At 46.8% G+C, this 22,942-nt stretch overlaps 1 protein-coding gene across 1 annotated transcript in view; it reads right to left on the bottom strand.

Moving 5' to 3' along the window:
* Positions 1-22,942, bottom strand: part of STIL (STIL centriolar assembly protein) — a 62,655-nt gene that overhangs the window by 27,388 nt on the left and 12,325 nt on the right. Inside the window, exons 6-11 of the mRNA XM_088479306.1 lie at positions 15,198-15,445; positions 14,181-14,264; positions 5,566-5,652; positions 5,182-5,329; positions 4,996-5,096; positions 4,472-4,586 (exon numbers count right to left, since the gene is read on the bottom strand). Of these exons, the coding sequence (XP_088335432.1) occupies positions 4,472-4,586; positions 4,996-5,096; positions 5,182-5,329; positions 5,566-5,652; positions 14,181-14,264; positions 15,198-15,445 (783 nt within the window). The remainder of the gene's footprint in view (positions 1-4,471; positions 4,587-4,995; positions 5,097-5,181; positions 5,330-5,565; positions 5,653-14,180; positions 14,265-15,197; positions 15,446-22,942) is intronic.

The following is a 22,942-nucleotide window of genomic DNA, read 5'->3' as shown; positions in this document are numbered from 1 at the left end:
TGAAGGTAGCTTCAGTACTCCTAGAGCTGGACTGTAACACCGGTAATATGTGATCGAGTCAGAAGGCCATGGGGATCAATCCCCTCAGGGAGGCCCCCTCTGCTCACCAGGAGTTGAAACCTCTCTTGGAGAAGAGACTAGTCCCCGGGATGCACGCCGTGACGGCTGAGGAAGCCCGCTTCCCAATGGAGAGCTCCGGGAATAAACACCGCAGAGTTGGCCAGGAGAAGACCCTTGGACTATGTCAGAATGGGTGACATTCCCAACATTGCCACCCAACTACCAGTGTTGCCTAGATGGAAGCCACTGTTGTGACACTGTCGGACTGAACCTATTCAGGTTTACCGTGACAAATGGGTTAGGCCAGAGTGAAAGTCCAAGACAGCTTAAAGTATCAACAAGTTAAGTGGCAGGGCAGAAGCGACAGACGTCCAACTGCCCCGAAACGAATGCGGACCAGACACTGTCTTTAGCAAAGAACACCCTGGACGAGATGGCCATAGCCACCCGGACAGAGACCAACTCGCCTCCGGAGAAAGTATCATCGTTCGAACAGCGATCCGATGGAAAAAACTCGATCCATCTGGAGGGGAGTCAATTATGGCAAGGCCTGGAATGGAACTGAGCACATTCCACCCTACCAAAAGGTAGACACTCTGGTAGACCGCGCATCACAAAGAGTAATGACATATGTCGACTGCGTAGATATCCGCACACTCGAAGTTGAAGAGTGGAGATCTTGTCTTACGCCAGAAAAATTCTCAGATTCTGAGAATCCAGCAGTGCTCCCAGATGAAGAAAACCCTGTGAGGGATGCAGGGAGGACTTTTCCTCCGTTGACTAATTATCTGTGCCGAGAAGAAGCCCCGGTTATCCTGACCTGGCGGTAAAGTACCTTGGTGATCCTGCTAAAAGCAGGAGACCGTCCAGAGAAAGGAGCATTCGGATACACTGAACAGGTGAACTGTCAGAAAATCCATAAAGCTGGTAAACCCCGGTGGAGTTGAGGACAGCCCCAAAAGGCAGAGCCCGAAACTTACAAGTGTTGCTGTGGCACAGCAAACCTGAACCCATGCTGATGAGAGGGCTCTGTATGTACCCGTAGGTACGTATCCTGAATACTCGGATATACCATAAAATCCCCAGGTTCCAAACATCGGATGATGGAGCATGGACGATTCCACCTGAGTCAAGGCACCGTTGTAATCTGATTCAGGGATTTGAGACAGAGTATAGGCAAAGGAGGACCAGTCGGTCACCGCCCCAAAAAGAAAGTAGAACAACCAGTCCCTCACTGAGATAGTGAGGTTGGCCGAAATAGCTCTGCTTACCACAAAGACTGTATAGCTTTCTGGGATTGTAAGGCCCTGATCAGTTCTGAAGAAGGGCCCGTGTAACAATGCCTGTGAGGAGGCTGCATGAGCAATGAGAGGCCGTTGAGAATCAGTACCTCACTCTGGAAATTCCCCAGATGTAGACCTGTCCCGTCAGGCTGAGGGTATATCCTCAGGTGTAGAAACAGGGTCGTCCGGAAGTCCAGGACTGCTCGGTACTGGATATGGTGGCCCCCGTGGAGGCCGACAGCCTAGGAAAAAACAGGCCTTTAGGCTGACCCTGAGGACAAAAAGACTTAACAGAGTTAGTCCGAATGTAGTGGGAGTAGCTAAAGACGGTATCTCCCCATTAGTGATACTGTCAATGATGCAACGATCTTGTCAAGGTCAGGACCAAACAAGAACTTCCCCCTGGAAGGAGTGTGCACCTCTGCTTTCCCATAACGCAGCCATAGAGTACTGCGGCGGATACAGACGCCGCCGAAACCCTGAAAGTTAGAAGACCGGCATCCCATGAGGTAATCCCACATATGACCACTGCATATTTTGTGAGCGGCAAAAAGATATTTGAACCTCAGACGTGTTGGAGGGGAAAAACGTCACAAAAGCATCACCATGCGATAGCCATGGTAGGACGGGCAACAGGCCCTGAAAACGAGTACATTGATTTCAGGCAAAGTTACCACCTACGGATCCGTAAAATTCGTCCAGGCCGGGATGGGAGGCGTATTAATGCCTGTAACCCGATGATTAACATACAAATCCATCCCAGAAGGGGATTTCCATTACTTGTGAGGACCCTCAGGGAATGGGAAACAGGAGGCCTTTGTGACTCCTCGTATCTGGGGACAGCCAGACTCCCGCTATGAGATCCACCCGCTGGGCAGAAAACGGGAGATGTATGATACTGGTGCAGGATCGACATTCTCTATATCCAGAATGAGCCTGGCTACCAGCCCCAAAGCAGGGATAATACTACTTGAGATCGGCTCCCCCCATGTGAGAGGGAAAGAGCCGAATATACCATCCAGTTCACAGCAGAGCCACTGGTCAGTAACCACAGGGCGTATATCACGCCAATTAGTATTTCGTATAAAACGACATCCACCAGGGTGGCCGTTGTGGTAATCCCTGCAAGGGGAATGACAGACCGATGTGGTATCGGAGGTAATTCATGTACTGTGAAAAACCCCGGCAGGGAGCGATAGTCTGTGACACAGGGGTAAATTGCAAGAAATTGCGAGATACCCCGAGTTCAAAAGGGCAGTATGGTGAAGTAACTCCAAGCGAGTGACGACAATGGGGCCCGCCCGGCGATCCTCAAAGGAGAGGATCCTGAGAAACAACGCCCTTTAAGGGGGTCGTGCAAGGGGCCCGGCACCAGATGGTGCCGCATACGTAAACCTTTCTGAGTTAAAATCCTCCGCACTAATTCCTGCAGGCTATGACTTGCAGGATAGCAATAATGGGTGCAGTATCGTGTGCAATCTCCTGGTCAGATATATCTGACTATCTTGACGGAAATATTAAGCAGCGCCATACCGGTCCTGACTGACGCTAAGATTAGCTGCAGGAACCCATTATCAGCGTACGCAACTCACAGTTCCATCTAAAATATGGCAACGTGCAGCACGCAACAGTATGTGACAAACCTCACAGATATTAACAAATATATATATGTGAGGTCTCAGAACCACCCCAGGTACACCTGTATTAGGGCAGATAAAGAAAAGGGATAGATATACACTGACAGGTGAGAGAAAAAGCAGACAGTCAGCACTAGCAAAAGTCACATACAATGCAGAAAAATATATATACATACATAAGCATGACATATAATATACTGCACAATGTCGCTACATTCAACTGCCCAGATTCAGTGTCTGGGAAGGCTATAGTGCTGTGTACACTCACCCAAAATGGCCAGGTACGCAGGGGGACTGGGCTCACTGACATCCTAAGAGTTCTGCAGCACCACAGAGAGAAAATGGCCACTGGAGACCTCAGAAGAATCGTGGCCCGCGGAGGAAGCAGCTCAGCGACGCCAGACTGTATTATTGAAAGGCGCGCTGAGCTGAGGGGAGGAGCCGCTAGACAGGGAAGGCTTCCTCCCCTGGCTAGCAATTAACCCCCCGGGATGCCGGCTCCCGCTGCCGCTATAATCCCTGGTGGGCTGTGGACACGCGGGGTATGCCTCCATGGAGGGGGAGCCCGCCGCCACCGCTAGCGCCTCCGGTCTGTCCCCAGAGACCGGAGGCATAAGGCTGCATGTACACGCGGGTCACCGCAAGCGGTGACCACGCGACTTACCTGTCCCCGTCGATCCGGCAGCAGCCCAGGGATTCCTCCAGAGCCCGGCTAGTACAGACTCTGGGGTCCCGCTGCGATCCCCAGATCTGTACTGGCGTCGCAGCGCCGGCGGGGTGTAGGAGCGGCAGCTCAGACGTCCATTGGACAGTCTGATGCTGCCGCTCTGAAGAGTAGTAAAAAAATAATAAAACAAAACTCTTTTAAGCTTAGAGGCTGCTAAGCAGCCCCCCTGCAGTAACGGTGACCCGACTCCGGCCGGGCACCAACTTAAACTGAGGTGCCTCTGGCTGGGGGGCGGGGTTATAGGGAGAGTGGACCCAAGTGCATCCTGGGAGCTAAAAGCTTTAACTGCGTGGTGCCCGGATTTGGTTCCCAACCTATACCCCCAAGGTCAACCCTGTGGACCCCCTATGGACCCTGAAGTAGAAATATATATATATATATATATATATACATACATACATACATACATATATATATATATACATACATACATACATATACACACACACACATAGATCAGGTATGTAGTGAGCAGAGATGTTTTGTAACACCCCTCTGTGCTCTTTGTGCACCATGACATCCCTCTTAACACCACATATGCTATCACATGACATGCTAAAAGTTTGCACAGACTGGCCATCTTGAAACCATTTTTGTTTGCCCTCCAGAGACATTTTGAGAAGAGATAATGATTTCTAAAAGCGCCATTAAGAAAAAAAAAACCTGCAGATTTAAAAATTGTTGCTTTAAAAAGGTAAACATTAAATTTAGGATTGTTCTAATGGGATTTTTATCCCTTTTTAACCACAAACTGTCATTTTTACCTGTTGAAAAGAAGGGTGAGGCCGAGGAGACGGCCTAGGAGAAAAATCCTCATCTTCTACTCCAGAATCATGGTCACTTACAGATAACTTACTGGGAGATATGTTTTGTTTCAATCTGAAAAGGAGGAGGTATAGGAAAAGGGTGAAACTTTATATTCCCCAATTATACGGTCTGCTGGCCATCAGACTGCGGAATTCCCCTGACGACTGAAACAGTTAACACATCAAAGCTTTAATACAGTATTTACATGGGATATATATCAATTCACAATTTTTCCTCCCAATGTGTCCTGTTTAGAGAGAATTATATAATGAAAAGATGAAATAACCCAACAATGTTTTGATCGTTTTTGTTATTTAACAAAAATCATTCTATAGGACGGGGGTCATGTGTTTAATCCCTTCCCAAGCCAAAAACAATGCAAGATAGAGCAGCGACAATATTCTAAACATTGGTTTACTTTTAAAATGTCAGAATTCAAGAAACAAACAGAGGAATTAAATAAGAGGTTTAAGAAACTTACAGAGTAGTCTTGGAAACTTCATTAAATAAGCACGCTTCTGAATTCTGGCTCTGAGTAGTGAGCTCATATTGAAGGTATGATTGTTTTGTAGATTCCACATTCTGAAATAAATCCGCATTTTAGAAAAGGCTGTATTACTTCTCACCCACTTCTAGAGTAATCAATACAACCCGAGCTGTGACTCACTTTGTAAAGATGTAAGCCATCCTCACAGGTCAACAACTGAAAGCCAAGAGGATCGTGGTCAATACAAGGAGTGCACTCATAGAACTCCGGCTCCTTGTGGGTGAGAGAATAAAGGACTATGAGGAAGCTACCGCCCTCTGAAAGAACCCTGTGGGAACATTAAAGATGGATAAATACACAGCAGTTAAAAAAAAAAAGGGTATTTTCCTGTAGTATGACAATTCCAGTAGCGCTGATACTGGAAATCAAAGTTTAAAAAAAAAAAATAGCACTTTTGCAGGGATAAATGTTAAACTAAAGTACATAAATATAATCCTGTACCCAGCAGATTAATTAATTCAATTAGGATGGAGAGTTATGATGGGGCCGTTCAGTGTTACTCACCTTTCTTTAACTGAAGAGCTGCACATATAGCGCAGACAACTCGCCCACACCTGGGGACTGTGGATGTGAGTAATCCCACTCATCCAACTGAAAAAGGAAATAAAAATCCTATTCAGGGAAAGGGGACATATCTAGAGCACATACAGTCAGGTCCATAAATATTGGGACATTGACAGAATTTTCAGATTTTGGCCTCTATTCACCACCACAATGGTTTTGAAATGAAACAAACAAGACGTGCTTTAACTGCAGACTTTCAGATTTAATTTGAGGTTAATTACATCCTAATCGGGTGAACGGTGTAGAAATTACAACAGTTTCAATATGTGCCTCCCACTTTTTAAGGGGCCAAAAGTAATGGGACTATCAACTCAAAAGCTATTTCATGGACAGGTGTAGGCTATTCCCTCATTATTTCATTATCAATTAAGCAGGTGAAATGTCTGGAGTTGATTCTAGGTGTGACATTTGCATTTGGAATCAGTTGCTGTCAACTCTCAATATGAGATCCAAAGAGCTGTCACTATCAGTGAAGCAAGCCATCATTAGGCTGAAAAATCAAAACAAACCCATCAGAGAGATAGCAAAAACATTAGGTGTGGCCAAATCAACTGTTTGGAACATTCTTAAAAAGAAAGAACGCACCAGAGAGCTCAGCAACACCAAAAGACCCGGAAGACCACGGAAAACAACTGTGGTGGATGACAGAAGAATTATTTCCCTGGTGAAGAAAAACCCCTTCACAACAGTTGGCCAAATCAAGAACACTCTCCAGGAGGTAGATGTATATGTGTCAAAGTCAACAATCAAGAGAAGACTTCACAAGAGTGCATCTTGTGGTGAACCCTCTATATTCAAACCATTGGTGAGCCATAAAAACAGGAAGACCAGATTAGAGTTTGCCAAACAACATCTAAAAAAGCCATTACAGTTCTGGAACAACATCCTATTTACAGATGAGACAAAGATCAACTTGTACCAGAGTGATGGGAAGAGAAGAGTATGGAGAAGGAAAGGAACTGCTCATGATCCAAAACATACCACCTCATCAGTGAAGCATGGTGGTGGTAGTGTCATGGCGTTGGCATGTATGGCTGCCAATGGAACTGGTTCCCTTTTATTTATTGATGATGTGACTGCTAACAAAAGCAGCAGAATGAATTCTGAAGTATTTCGGGCAATATTATATGCTCATATTCAGTCAAATGCTCCAGAACTCATTGGACGGCGCTTCACAGTGCAGATGGACAATGACCCAAAGCATACTGCAAAAGCAACCAAAGAGTTTTTTAAGGCTAAAAAATATGAGATATGGTAAGAACTTATCCTTGTTATCTCTATTTCTACGAAGTCCATAGGGTTCCACAGGATACCTTGGGGGTATAGGTGTGACGTCAGTCATCGGGCACCATAGAGTTAAGCTTTTCAGCCTCCCAGGATGCACTTGGTCCCCCTCCTATACCCCGCCCCCGAGCCAAGGCACCTCAGTTAGTTACCAAGCCATAGGCCGGAGGAGGAGAAGGAAGAGAGAGAAAAAAAGATCTGGACACATACACAAGAATCACATTCTCACCAGAGGGAGACGGAAAAACCGGTGACCAGAGCAAAGCCCATCTGCAGCACAGGTGCGACAGGGCGGGAGTCCTGTGGAACCCTATGGACTTCGTAGAAATAGAGATAACAAGGGTAAGTTCTTACCATATCTCATATTTTCTACTTCAGGGTCCATAGGGTATCCACAGGATACCTTGGGGATGTCCCAAAGCAGTATCCTTTAAGGGTGGGGACGCTCCTGTGCAGAAAGGAGAATCCGCCGCCCGAAGGAAGCATCCTGAGAGGCGAAGGTGTCAAACCTGTAATACCTCATGAAGGTATGGACAGAGGACCACGTAGCAGCCTTGCAGATCTGAACTGCAGAGGCACCACGTCGAGCTGCCCACGAAGGACCCACAGACCTAGTGGAATGAGCCTTCAGAGAAGGAGGAACCGGTAGGCCTTCATGAAGATAAGCTTCAGAAATAGCCATACGGATCCAGGCTGCCAAAGTTTGCTTTGAGGCAGGCCAACCCTTTTTACGGAAGCCATAGAGGACAAACAAAGCGTCCGACTTCCTAAAGGAAGAAGTGCGGTCAACATAAGTCCTTAAGGCCCGCACAACATCCAAAGAGGCCTCACCCACGGAAAGACCCGGTGAGTTAAAGGCCGGAACAACGATTTCCTCGTTAACATGAAACTGGGAAACAACTTTGGGAAGAAACTCGGGCCGAGTGTGGAGCACTGCCCTGTTCCCATGAAAAACCAAGAAAGGGGGTCTACAAGAAAGAGCCCCTAAATCAGAAACACGTCTGGCCGAAGCAATAGCCAGAAGGAAAAAACAGTCTTAGCTGTTAACCATTTAAGATCCACTGTGGTTCAAACGGCGGTCCTTGGAGAGCCCTCAGGACCACAGCCAAATCCCAAGGCGCCACAGGTGGAACAAAGGGCGGCTGAATGCGGAGAACACCTTGCATAAAGGTGCGTACATCCGGGATTGTAGCAATCTTACGGTGAAACCAGACAGACAGGGCCGAAACCTGTACCTTCAAAGAAGCAAGGTGAAGCCCATGATCTAGTCCCGCTTGCAGGAAGGCGAGAATCCGAGACAGACGAAACTCCCGCGGTGCATAACCTCTCGGTCGATACCACTGGAAGAACGTATGCCACACGCGATGGTATATCCTCGCGAAGACGGTTTCCGAGCTCGCAACATGGTACGCACCACAGAGCTGGAAAACCCCCGGGACCTCAGCATGGCCGTCTCAACAGCCACGCCGTCAAAGACAGCCGAGTCAGGTCCGGGTGAAGACAAGGACCCTGAGACAGAAGGTCCGGTCGTAGCGGCAACCGCAGAGGACTGTCCACGGACAGACCCTGAAGGTCTGAGAACCAGTGCCGCCTGGGCCACGCGGGAGCTATCAACAGGAGCATCCCTCCTTCCTGTTTGAATTTACGGATTACCCGTGGAAGAAGGGAGACCGGAGGGAACAGGTATGCGAACCGGAACGTCCACCGGACGGACAGAGCATCCACCAGAGACGCCCCTTCGTCTCTTGTGCGAGACCCGTACACCGGCAACTTGTTGTTGTGCCGGGACGCCATGAGGTCGATCTCTGGAAGACCCCATCTGTCCACCAGCAGTTGAAAAACGTCCGGGTGCAGGGACCATTCCCCCGGATGAACGTCCTGGCGACTTAGAAAGTCCGCCTCCCAATTTAGCACTCCCGGGATGAAGACCGCTGATATGGCCGGAAGATTGCGCTCCGCCCATACCAGGATCCGAGAGACCTCCACGAGAGCCGCCCGACTTCGGGTTCCTCCTTGCCTGTTTATGTAGGCCTCGGTGGTAGCGTTGTCCGACTGGACCTGTACCGGACGACCCGGGAGAACCCGATGTGCCTGCTGGAAAGCATTGAAGACCGCACGGAGTTCTAAGATATTGATTGGAAGCTCCGCTTCTGTCGGCGTCCACCTGCCCTGGAACAAGTGTGGACCCGAAACTGCTCGCCAGCCCCGAAGACTGGCGTCCGTTGTCAACAGGACCCAATTTGGAACCCAGAACGGACGTCCCCCGCTGAGATGGGTCGTCTGTAACCACCAGGCAAGGGACAGGCGAACCTCCGGGGTGAGCACAATCGTCTGGGACTTCAGAGACTGAGGCAGCCCGTTCCACTTGGACAGAATCAGGTGCTGCAGAGGTCTGGAGTGAAACTGGGCATATTCCACCATGTCGAACACCGACACCATGGAGCCCAGTAACCTCATCGCCGAGTGTAGAGACACCCAGCGGCTGAGCAGACAACTGCGCACCCTCGACTGTAAAGCAGAGATCTTTTCCTCCGTCACGAAGATCCTCTGCTGTTCCGAGTCCAATAAGGCTCAGAGGTGCAGAATCCTCCGAGATGGGATTAGAGTGGACTTCTGCCAGTTGATTATCCAGCCGTGCCGTTGCAGTAGCGCAATGGTCAGGTCCAAGTGGCGTAGAAGAAGGAGCTCTGGAGATCCTGCCACCAATAAAAGGTCGTCCAAGTACGGCAACATGCGGACTCCCTGCAGCCGCAGAGAAGCCGCCATGACCGCCATCACCTTGGTGAACACACGTGGTGCTGTCGCCAGGCCAAAAGGTAACGCCCGAAACTGGAAGTGGTCGCTGCGGATTGCAAACCTGAGGAACTGTTGATGGCGCAAAAGAATAGGGACATGCAGGTAAGCGTCCTGTATGTCCAATGACACCATGTAGTCCCCAGGTTCCAGTGCCAGAATGATGGACCGCAGGGTCTCCATCCGGAAGAGAGCTTTGAGGTTGAGAATCGGATGATATGACGCATTGGGTTTCTGTACCAAAAAAAGATTTGAATAGAAACCCTGGCCCCTCTGGGAGAATGGAACAGGCACTATAACTCCAGCCTGGAGCATAGTGTGCAATACCTTCCGCAGCTCCGTAGCCTTGTTCCGGTCTGATGGTAGACCCGTGGTGAAGAATCGAGCCGGGGGTCTGTGCCAGAAGGAGAGGGCGTACCCGTGGGAGACCACCTCGAGAACCCAAGTGTCTGTCGTAGTGGCCGACCAACACTGGGCGAACTGCAGCAGGCGGCCTCCCACCTTGGGATCCCCCAAAGGGAGGCCCGGACCGTCAGGCCGCAGGCTTGTCATCTGGCTTGGGGGCCGGACGTCTGGTACTCCATGCCTGCTTCCGGGGCTTGGCCGATTTCTTAGGGCCAGCCTGTTGAGGAAACGACTGTGGTTTGGGCCTGCCCTGGGCCCTAGATGACCGAAAGGACGATGGTCCAGAACCAGAAGGAGCAGCAGCCGACGGGAGACAAGCAGATTTGGCTGCCGCCAGCGTGGCCACAATCTTATCCAGATCCGGACCGAAGAGAACTTCTCCGGTAAATGGCAACGCCTCCAGACCCTTTTTGGAATCTGCGTCCGCCTTCCAGGATCGCAGCCACAAGGTGCGACGAGCAGCCACCGCTGCTGAAGAAATTCTAGACACCAGAGTACTAATGTCTAAGGCCGCCTCGTTGATATAAGTGGCCGAATCACGGAGATTACCAATCAACTTCGCCTGCTCGGCCGGACAGTCGGACTCAAAAGATGCCTCTAATGAATCCGCCCAGCGCTCCATTGCTCTGGCAACCCAGCAAATGGCCATAGCCGGCCGTGCTGCCCCCCCCCCCCCGCAAGGGAATAAGCGGACTTCAGGCAGATATCCACCTTGCAGTGCGTAGCATCCTTAAGGGAGGACATGGATGGCATCGGCAATGTGGCACTACGGACAAGACGGGTCACGTGAGAATCCACCTGTGGAGGGGATTCCCACTTTGCAAAATAATTATCCGCGAACGGATAAGCCACCGCCAGGCGCCTCTGCGGCTGGTATCTTTTGCCGGGCTGTTTCCACGCCTCCTCTAAATGGTCCACTAACTGACCCGAAAGAGGAAAGACTGTGGCATCGCCCTTCTCATCCTTGAAAAAGGCATACTTGGATTTAGCCGCTGGGGGAACTTCGTCCTCAATCACCAAGGCTGTGCGGACCACCCGAATAAGTCCAGGAATATATACTTTGGACTTAGCGTCAGCGTCCTTAGTATGGAGAGGTTCCTGATCGTAAGGATCCAGAATCTCCCCATCATCAGACGTCCCTTCGTCATCCTCATAAGGAGCCTACAGAGACGCCACCGGCCGATTATGTCGCCGCATCACAGACTCCCCTTGTAACACATCCGACAAGTGCTGTACAGAACTCGTCAGGGAGTTAACCCACGCTGGCTCCTGAGAAACCGGGAGCGGGGAAATAGGGAGACTGTGGGGTACCACCAATTGTCGTGGGAAACCCTGCATGGGTGACGACACCACTGACCGCTGGGACAAACCCATCTGTGTAAACGCGGGCTGCGGAGCTAACTGGCCCACTAAGGCTGTAAGCGCCTGAGCGAAACAAGCCCAGGGCGGCTCCTGTACCGGTGCTGTAACCGTAAGAGGCCGCGCCATGGACAAACACTGCCGGCAGAGGCCCTCCGTGCTACCCTCCCCCTCCGCTAACGGTACTTTACACGTAGTACACTGTAGCCGGAGGGGAAAATCACTTTCAGACATGATGGCACCACGTATGTGACCCCTCTCACCAATTATATATTAAATAGGCGAGAGACCACCCTGCAGCACCGCACCGCAAGGGCTTAGCAGAAAGAACAGGGACAGTAATAAAGCTGACAGTCAGAAGAAAAGTTACAGGCAGCAGCGCTAGCACAGTCACATACAATGCAAAGAAATATCAATTCCTGCACTAACAGCGCTGATCACTCAACTACACAGACACAGGGCCTGGTAGGACACAGCGCAGCATACACAGACCTGACCCAAATCGGAGGAGAGGTATGCAGGGGGACCCAGACCACGATGCTTCCGTCCAGGCTTCCAGCAGCGTTTACCATGCGTTCAGAGAAGATGGCCGCCGAGGAGCAGAGAGGAGGCTGGCCTGGGGGAGGAGCGCTGCCACAGGACCAGTCGGCAGCGTGCAGAGAGGGCTGTGTGCAGCGGGGGAGGCGCCGGCTGTGAGACAGGGAAGAAAGCTTCAGGGGCTCTTCTAGCCCCCACTCCGACAGGTGCACCCGACTCCGGCCGGGCACCAAACTAAACTGGGGTGCCTTGGCTCGGGGGTGGGGTATAGGAGGGGGACCTAGTGCATCCTGGGAGGCTGAAAAGCTTAACTCTATGGTGCCCGATGACTGACGTCACACCTATACCCCCAAGGTATCCTGTGGATACCCTATGGACCCTGAAGTAGAAAGTGGAATGTTATGCAATGGCCAAGTCAATCCCCTGACCTGAATCTGATTGAGCATGCATTTCACTTTATGAAGACAAAACTGAAGGGAAAATGCCCCAAGAACAAGCAGGAACTGAAGACATTTGCAGTAGAGGCCTGGCAGAGCATCACCAGGGATGAAACCCAGTGTCTGGTGATGTCTATGCGTTCCAGACTTCAGGCTGTAATTGTCTGCAAAGGATTTGCAACAAAGTATTAAAAAGTGAGTTAGATTTAGGATTGTTTAGTTTGTCCCATTACTTTTGGCCCCTTAAAAAGTGGGAGGCACGTATAGAAACCATTGTAATTCCTACACCGTTCACCTGATTTGGATGTAATTACCCTCAAATTAAATCTGAAAGTCTGCAGTTAAAGCACATCTTGTTTGTTTCATTTCAAAGCCATTGTGGTGGTGAATAGAGGCCAAAATCTGAAAATTCTGTCAATGTCCCAATATTTATGGACCTGACTGTACATGTAGCATGAGGGTCACATCAGAGAAAACATTACACAGGGGCAGATACATCTCACATTGGGCACGCAAGCACCGCTGTCAGCACTGTGTAAAGGTTGGGAGGACTCTGCACAAAGTTTGAACCATGAGCCATAACAAAATGAGTCTTTGGAAAATGACCACAATACATTCAAGATAAGTATTTATAAGCTTCTATACATTGGGATTATTAAGTATCACTAGAGAAATGCATCTTTACTTTCCCTTTTAGCACACTTTTTTGTTACATATGCAATATTGTGTTATACATTAGCATTTTGCATTTGTTATTTTATATGGAACCCAGGGTATAAGCATAGTGATAAACTCATCGCTAGGTTGCATCTATTCATAAACATGCTACAACTACAGTATATGGTACAAGAGTCATCTTTCCTTGATTTCTACTACTCCTATCTGCACATTATATATAAAGTTGATTAAAGGACAAGGGACACTTGCATGCAAAAAAGTAAAATTTGATGTTCCCCAAACACAGCAGCAACTACTCTGCCCAAGCACATATAAACTTCTAACTTCGTGATGTAATCTCAGCAGAGACACAATGGGGTATATTTACTAACGAGCGGCTTTCTAGAAGTGGAGATGTTGCCCATAGCAACCAATCAGCTTCTACTTAACATTTATCTAGCACCTTCTAGAAGATAATAGCTAGATTCTGATTGAGTTCTATGGGCAACATTTCCACTTTTATAAACCTGCACGTTCGTAAATACACAACAAATTCTCCAACAAGAACACTGGTTGGTGCAGTCACAGAGAGAGACAGAGAGAGACAGAGTGTTCAGGACTAAGATATGCTGGCCACGTTGAATTTACAGCACACTCTATACATGCAGAGTATGAACAGAACAGGCCAGTGAACACAACTAGAGGCAGCGGGAGGAATGGATACAGAAACATAGCCGGTAACTGGGCGATACGTAGATCATATAGATGTAACCTGGTTGACCCCTCAGTTCTTTTGGTGTATGAGAGTGTGGTGCATAGTACAGTCATCAGTAGGGAGTAGTGCTTGGAGACACAGAACAGCTGGGAAACACAGTAATATAGTAAATAATTTTTTTATCCTTTTTTTTTTTTTTTTTTAAAGATACTGTAGCTTCAGATTTAGAAAGGGAGGAAAAAAAACAAACAGACAAAAAAAACAAACAAAAAAAAAAAAACATTAATACGCAACAAGCAAACATACCAGACTCCCTTCAATATAAAGCATTCTGGGGTGGATTTAAATAGCAGTCAGTTTAAACTTACATTCCAACAAGTGGCAACGTATAAGCCTTTGGGTCAGATTCAAGTACAAGGAGCAGTTTCCGAGTTTGGTCCATTGTCAGATACCTATTTGCATAGGAGGAAAACAATAAAAATGTAAGTCTAGAAAAACAGTGTTAGTGCTAAATAAAAGTAAGTAAAAAACAAACACACACGTGAGTCTTCAGTATCCAAAAAACGAATTGCTTAGGATCAGGAGTATTTTGGATATCAGAATATTCCGTAGTTTGGAATAGTTGCATACCATAATAAGATATCTTGGGAATGAGACAAAAATCTAAAAACAGAATGCATTTATGTGTAATATATACACCTTATACACAGCCTGCGGGTCATTTTATACAATATTTTCAATAATTTTGTGGTTCAAAGTTTGTGTACATACATGAAATTCATTTGTTTCATATACACCTTATACACAGCCTGAAGGTAATTTTATACTATATTTTTTTTTTTTTAAGGCAGTCAATTTAAAAATATATAAATATATGCAATTCATTAACATTGAAGAAATACATGTGCTGTTGAGGGGGGAGTGAATTAGATTGTTTGCAATGAGCCACCGCAATATTCAGCAGCAAACTTTAGAATTATGGCAGCTCAACAATCCTAGTTTTCCTACACACCGTTATGTGATGTAAGGGATATTTGCTAGTGTTCGTGGCTGCAAAGTGTCGGCATTCTGACGAGACTTTGGGGACATGGTCTAGAACTGTATTTTCCTCACTGAAAACATTTCATAAAGTTTAAATACATTTCAAATTAAACCTGGCTCAGCGAGACATAACATCAAGCTCAATATTTTTGATTAAGCTACATTGTTTCCCCGCCCCTCACTTCAAAAGTTTGTTTCCATATATTCAAAGTAAATTACATAAAATAAATATACTGAATAAGTAAAACAGAAACAAGTGCTTTGCAATACACTTCACTGCAACAGCGAAAAAGGACAAGCATTTGTGGAAACACACTATTTTGATTTCATTAAGGAACACTTACCCGCATTTGTGTGTGCCTTGAAGCTGTGCAATATTATGGTGACTGCTCAGGTTCCTGGCTAGGGCTGTGGGTATAATTGGGACAGGCTTTATGGGAGTACTTTCAAATGTATTCGCGACAGTGACAGCCGCCCAGCGAAGATCAAAGTGAAGATTGTCCATGTTCTCAGAGTAAGTGATATGAGCTCTCACTGTCAGCAATTTAGAGAGATCCAAGGCTTCTTTGCTGTGAAGATGGCTCTGCAGGCCCTTAAAACAAAAATACAAGAATTTCTTTTCATCTGCAAAACAATACAATTAAAGCCCAACGGCTGTAATTCCCAACTCCTTCCTGCTACTTGACATTCAGAAAGGGCTAGATCAGCCTTGTAGGCAAGATGGAGCGGAAGAAAGAAATAACCCTCGAAAAAAAGACAGATCATAGCAATAACCCCAAAAATATACACAATAATGGTTATCTTCTAAAGAGAACATGTATTCCAACATAGGTATAGGGGAATCTATTTCCATATAACCGGATATGTATCAGTCCCACCATTGCCATATTTAGTACAGCAAGATCACCATTCACATGAAGTGTTTGGCCTTTGTTCTATGACATTGAGATGCAAGCCTAAAAGAGAAGGGAACGCGGATAAAGTTTACCATATGGCACAAATCTCAGTGTACCATATTGTTTGGACTAGAAGGCCCAATTTGTTCCCGATAATGGAATTGCATTTTCCCTGCATGGTAAATCCGGGGAACTGGAAACCCACGAATTCTGCGGAATCAATAGAGTTTCCCCCGCGCATTAAACCTCCGATGGTGCCTTTTTGTTTGGGCGGAATTTTCCATCCATCTCCTGAAGCTGCAAAGAAAAGTCCATCTAGGGGGGAGATGATGTGCTGTGTTAACCCCGCTACTTGAATTGCTGGCTGCGGGTAATTAGTCCCGGAGCCAATTGTATTCCCCCTTAGTATATTGTGTTCTACTGTTTTATATGTATGTGGGGTATATATACTATAAATATGTATAAAAACGTATAAGCATAGGTGCTGTGCATTGTGCGCCAACTACCCATTGTATCTTCAGCGTCCCATCAAAAATGTGCCCTTCAAGATGATCACGTACTCTTCTCTGTGATCAACACCCTGCCCGAAAAAACTGTAGGCGTAAACACTACCGTTGTATGGACCCACCAGTGCAGAGCGCATTTAAAAAAGACAATTTGCCAACATGTCAGTCACTGTCTCTACTCGGGTACAAAGTACCAGACATGACAGCCTGCTGCAGAGGATGATGTATTTAATAAGAATATAAACACTCTAGTGATCTCATGTATATAGCCTTTGGAGAATGCTGAATAGTGCCTTCACTTGCACTTAAAGCTTCCCTGTAATTATCAATAGTCTTTTCTCTGGGCTTAGAATACACAGCTAACATCACAAACCTGCCTTAAGCACCAGTAGATGCCAATTTATCATATCTTACTTTAAACTCCTTTACTTCTGGTGCAGAAGGAGAGGAGATGGTAAATAAAAATGTGGTAACGCCGGAATAAAATCAGAGCCTACAGCACACTCCCACCACTTTACATTTCTGCAAACAGCAGCCTCCAGAACAGTCACCTAAATCCCAACAGGACCAAGAATGTGCCCTTCCGGAATAGTAATCTAAAAAAAAAATTTGAGTTATGGTAGACTTACCTAGATAACTCCTTTTTTCCGTTGTCCATAGGGTCCACAGGGATACCATGGGGATATTATGATTGGAAGACCCCCGCACCAAACACTTAAAGCTTCAGCTCCCAGGATGCCCCCGGGTCCTCCTCCATATATACCCCGCCCTTAGCCATATGACTTCAGTTTAGTTAACAAGCCTCAAGGCAGGAGAAGGAAAGAGGAAAAGGAAGAACAATCGTACACCAGAAACACTCTTACACAAAATGAGGAAATCTGTGACCGAAAGACCCTATGGACCTCGAAGAAAAGGCGTTATCTAGGTTAAGTCTACCATAACTCAAAATTTTCTTCTTTGAGGTCCATAGGGATACCATGAGGATGTCCTAAAGCAGCTACCCTATGGTGGGGGACACTCCTGAGCAGAAAGGAGGAGAACTCGTCGCCCAAAGCAAGCATACCGAAAGGCAAAAGTACCAAAGGCATAAACCTAAGAAAAGTGTGGATAGAAAACCACGTGTCTACCTTGCACAATTGTTCAGCAGAGGCACCACAACTAAATGCCCACGATGGCCCTACAGACCGAGTAGAATGTGTCTTCACTATGCTTGGGACAGGGAGATCAGCCTGTGTGTACACCTGAGAGATAGTCATACGTAACCATTGAGCCAGTGTCTGCTTGTTAGCTGGAGAGCACCAACTACATCCAGGGAGGCTTCACCTACAGAAAGGTCTGGAGCCTAAAAATCTAGAACAATTTCTTCATTCACATGAAAACGGGACACTACCTTAGAAAGTTAACGTTCCCTTGTACAAAGAACAGCTTTATCCTGGTGAAAAAAATAAATGGGGAGCGACAAGACAGCGCTGCTAAATCAGAGACTCTGCAAGCAGAAGAGATAGCTAGAAGAAAAAGGTTCTTCGCTGTTAATCACTTCAAACGCAGACCGGTGGAACAAAAAGGAGGCTGCACTCGCAGAACTACTTGGATAAAAATTCTAATATCTGGTATTGAAGCAATCTTCTTCTGGAACCAGACTGATAGTGCCGAAATGTGCACTCTCAAAGTTGCCAGGCGGAGACCTTTATCTAATCCCTCCTGAAGAATAGTCAGTACCCTGGAAAACCTGAATATCGTAGGATCAAATTTCCTATGGAAACACCATTGACCAAAGGCATGCCAAACTCTAACAGATGCGGGCAGAGGCAGGCTTCCGTGCCCTAATCATCGTTTGGATTACAGAATTGGAAAGACCTTTTGCTCTTAGGATGGTAGATTCAAGAGCCACGCTGTCAAAGCCAGATGAGGTAAGTGCGGATGTCGGCAAGGACCCTGTGTTAGCAGATCCTGCCATAGAGGAAGAGGATAAGAACTGCCTATGGACAGATTCTGTATGTTGGTGAACCAATGACGTCTGGGCCAAGCCAGAGCAATCAGTATTACCGTTCCACCTTCATGCTTGAATTTTATGAGAACACTTAGGGAGTTGAGAAATCTGAGGAAATAGATAGTCCAGCTTGAAGTCCCATCATACTGACAGTGCATCCACGAATGCTGCTGATGGGTCTCTGGACCTGGACTTGGGGACCTTGTGTAGCGTTCCCACTAGGCTGTTTTAGAGGGGCGCTGTGCCCTGCCCTCCTTCTGGAGGGCAAAAAGCACCCTGCCCTCATTGCGCAGCGCCCCACGAGCGTCCTCACCTGTAGGTCGCAGTGTCCCGTAGGTGGGGAAGTGTGTGGTGACCCAGTCACCGCTAGTGAATAGACGCTGGGCTCATGCACCCAGCATCTATTCTACCCGTCAGCAGCACTTGGGGGCTGCCCGGCGTGTCCGTAAGTGCCGGGCACTCCCCCAAGACTTATGAAAAGGGGACGCATCTTATAGACACGCCCACTTTTCAATGGGAATCCCATTTTTGGGTGCGCGCAAAAGTGCCCTCTCTGGCTCCGGCGCTCTGCCTGGAGCCGGAGCTAGAGTGAACACTACTTGTGGTTGTGGCGTGATGCCATGAGAACCATCTCCGGTAGACCCCATCTGTTTACCAGGAGCTGAAACACTCCCGGATGGAGATACCACTCTCGAGCGTGTAAGTCCTGGTGACTTAGGAAGTCTACTTCCCAAGTTAGCACTCCCGCTATGAACAATGCCGAGATGGCCGAAAGATGACGTTCTGCCCAAATCAGAACCTTTGTCACTTCTTTCATGGCTGCGTAACTTTTTATGCCTCCCTGATGATTGAGCTAGGCCACTGTAGTCGCATTGTCGGACTGGATCTGGACCAGCCTGGCCTGGAGCAGGTCCTGTGCCATAATCAGTGCTCTGTATACTGCTCGGAGTTCCAGAATGTTTATTGGCAGATTACTTTCCTGATTAATCCACCTTCCCTGAAAGGTGTGATGAACTGTTACTGCCCCCTATCCGTGAAGGCTGGCATCTGTGGTGAAAAGCACCCAATTTGGAATCCAGAATGGGCGCCCTTTGTTTAGATTATCCTCTCTCAGCCACCACAGGAGAGAGTGACGAACCTCTGAGACCTTATAAGATGATGCTGTCCGTTCCACCTGGAGAGAATCAATTTTTGTAGAGGCCTGGAATGGAACTGGGCATATTCCACCATGTTGAAGGTGGATACCATTGACCCCAGGACCTGCATTGCTGAGTGAATGGATACCCTCCGATTGTAGAGCCGAAAACTTGTCCACTGATAGAAAATCCTTTGTGCCAGGGAATCCAGTAGCGCCCCCAGATGTACTATATGCTGTGTTGGAGAAAGAGAAGACCTTTTCCAATTGATTATCCAGCCCTCCTCCTGTAGACAGGCAGTGGTCAGCTGCAGATGATGATTTAAAACCTCCGTAGACTGCCAATATCAGGAGGTCGTCCAAGTATGGCAGTAGCCTGACTCCTTCTGAGATGAGCAGACATAACCGCCATTATCTTGGTAAACACCCGAGGGGCTGTGGACAGACCAAAGGGCAATGGTAATGTTGCTGACGAACAGCAAAACTCAGAAAACCTTTGGTGGAATAGTGCAATAGGTACATACAGATATGCATCATGTCCAGGGAACCATGAAATCCCCAGGTTCCATTGCCAGCATAATTGACCATAGGGTCTCCATACTGAACTTTGGCACATGGATGAACCTGTTGAGAGATTTCAAATTCAGAATAGAGCTATACCCATTTAGCTTCAGAAACAAAAACTACTGAGTAATAACTACTTCCTTGTTAGCTAAAGGAACCGGATCATCAGCCCTGAACTTAGCAGGGCATGAATGGCCTTGATAGGATCTGATGGGGGAGTTGTGCAAACAACCTTCTGGGGAGTAACCCTTTAGGAAGGTGTCATGTAAGGAAATCCTCCTGCCTACTGGGGATTCTACCTAATGCACAGTGGAACAGTTTACCTGGAGTGTTCCATGCTTCCTCAATAAGCTCAGATGGAGGGAATCCAGCATAAAATCACCTTCTGGTGTCTGAACACCAGGTTTATTAGGCTTTAAGAGCAGTTACTTCATCTTCTATAATGAGGATTGAATTAACCGCCCCTGCTAAAGAGGAACATCCACTGATGAATGATGCTCCTCCTCTCCGAGATAGGCCCAGAGGGAGAAACCTGTGTATCCTCTGCCTCCTCAAATTATATATCAAAATCTGAAAACAGGGTGGACTGAGAGGATGGTGCAGTCCATCTATATGCTTAGATGGCTAATGCCTTATTCGCCAGTAACATCTGCAGATGCTAAAAGCCAAATTCTGCACTGAGTGGACATAACCCTCCATCCAGGAAGGATGTATGGGAAGAGGAAACATAGCAGGCTGTAATCACTGTGGGTAATCCAAAGTGGGAGGCAGTGTGGGGGCTGATAAGCGGTCCTAACTGTTTCATAACCTGAGACCAGGAGGACATTCAAGGTGACCCATGAAAAGGTGCTGGCGAGGTGGACTGTTGTGGTGTAAACAATCAACACAGTCCATCCTGTATGAAATCCTGAGATGTCAAATGTGCAGGGTTTACATGAAACCAGCACAGGAACAACAGTCTTCTGTTTACCCTTGTCCTGAGACATGGGAAATACTTGCAAGTAACCTACAACCAGTGTAGGGTTAATGCAATGTGATCCTTTTCACAGATAAAAATAAATGAAGTACTCTCTAACCCCTAAACACCAGGTAGTTGGGGGTTAGGAAAAAACAAAAAAGGAAACCAAAATTATTTTTTTTTTTTACATCAGAATTAGCATAAGTCACATAAAATGCATACATTTGCAAAAGGGCATTAAAATCTACTACCTAAACACACAAGTTTGGCAGAATCTACATGCATATAAATATATTTGCAAGCTATTAGTTAGGTCACTCATGACCTCATTAATGTTTTTATTTTCCGTTGGTTCTATTTAGATTGTATGTTTTTGTGAAAATATTTACAGATGTAAGCGTGTGCAATTCATTTTTTCTGCATAGTGTTTTTCATTCTTTGCTAGAGGCCCTAGGTCCCCTATGGGGTTTCCTTTTCTTGTCTTATGACCTACCCCCCATGCTCCTTGTATTTTTTGTACACTTATTCATATGTTATGTATTTATCTGTTTTGAACCCCTTCTGGGTTCCTGTGTTTAAGAGTTGTCGCCCGTATGGGCTCCTCTCACTTTTCTTTTTCCCTCACCCTTTTCTTTTTTTGGTGGCTTCTCTTTTCCTTTTCTATACTGTGTTTCTGGGAACAAAGTTCTTTAATATTTGTGGCCCTCTCAATGTTTCTTTTTTTTGCAGATATTTCCTCTCTGGCACCATGGCTTTGAAGTTATTGTCAATGGCCTCAACTTGCCATGTAAGCGTACTGTCACCCTGAGTGCCTGCAGGAGGGAAAAGGCTGAAGTTGTGTTCCTTCAGGAAACCCATCTTACAGGTACTCACACAATTGCAGGGAAAGCAGTTCTCCCAGACCATTTTTGCCTCGGCAGATTGCAAGAAACGGGGTGTTGCGTTTCTTATTCATAACAAGATCCCTTTCCGGCACTCTTCCACCTTTTCAGACCCAGAGGGTCGTTTCCTTATAGTTGTTGGTACATTACGTTCCACTATATTACTTTGGTCTCGGTTTATGCTCCAAACCAGGGCTTCCTTTTTCTTCAAATTGTTTAGATGCATTGAGCGACTAGTTCAGTGTCACCTCATAATAGCCGGGGATTTTCACGTTACACTTGACCCAGCCCTTGATAAATCCCCACCCCCTACCAATAAATCAAATATTTCTCCTTGCAAGGACGCACTGACTTTATCTTCCCTGATTAAACAATATAATTTATATGATTCCTGGCGCCTTAACTTGTCAGCACGTGATTACACTTACTATTCGGTCTCACATAGCACTTACTCTTGCATTGACATGTTTGTATCCCATTCACTGATTCCTGAGACCTCTCAAGCCAGGATTACCCCCCTCTCCTGGACAGATCACGCTGGAGTCTTTATTTATTCTCCTTGATCTTCTACAACTTTACCCTTGCCCCCGTAGATGGCGTCTCGACGATGCGCTTTAATTAATCCATCCACTTTTACCACCATCAAACAGGCCATATCGGACTACTTCACATTTAACTCATCTCCCGATATAGCACCTGGAATCATATGGGAAGTCCATAAGGCGACCATCCGTGGCCAACTCATTAGTTCTGCTTTGACGGCCCGCAAACATGCCGCTGCAGAGATATCTTCTCTAGAACAACGACTCTACACTTCAACGCTCATAAATTCAACCTCACTACTGACTTATACACATCAGATTGATTCTATCTGCGGACAGCTAAATTCCTTGCTTTCTCGGAAAGCTGCCTCTATCCTACAAAAACTTCAGCAACGTTTCTATGACAAAGCTGACTCAATGTTGGCTATAAAGTTAGGAAAGAAACGTGCTCTGAATTTAATTGATAAAATTCACTCTCAGAGCTCTGATTCCATTACTTATGATCCTCTAGCAATTGTTAAAGAATTTAGACAGTTCTACACCTCACTATATAATCTTTCAACCCCTTCTCAAGACGCCCCTCCCAGGTTTGCTGACCTGGAGATGTACCTAGCTGA

The sequence above is a fragment of the Taudactylus pleione genome, unplaced genomic scaffold (genome assembly GCF_031769625.1).
Source record: "Taudactylus pleione unplaced genomic scaffold, aTauple2 ptg000230l, whole genome shotgun sequence".
In the NCBI taxonomy this organism is placed as follows: Eukaryota; Metazoa; Chordata; class Amphibia; order Anura; family Myobatrachidae; genus Taudactylus; species Taudactylus pleione.
The sequence above is the reverse complement of the archived record's forward strand: the minus strand, read 5'-3'. Positions and strand labels throughout refer to the sequence as shown.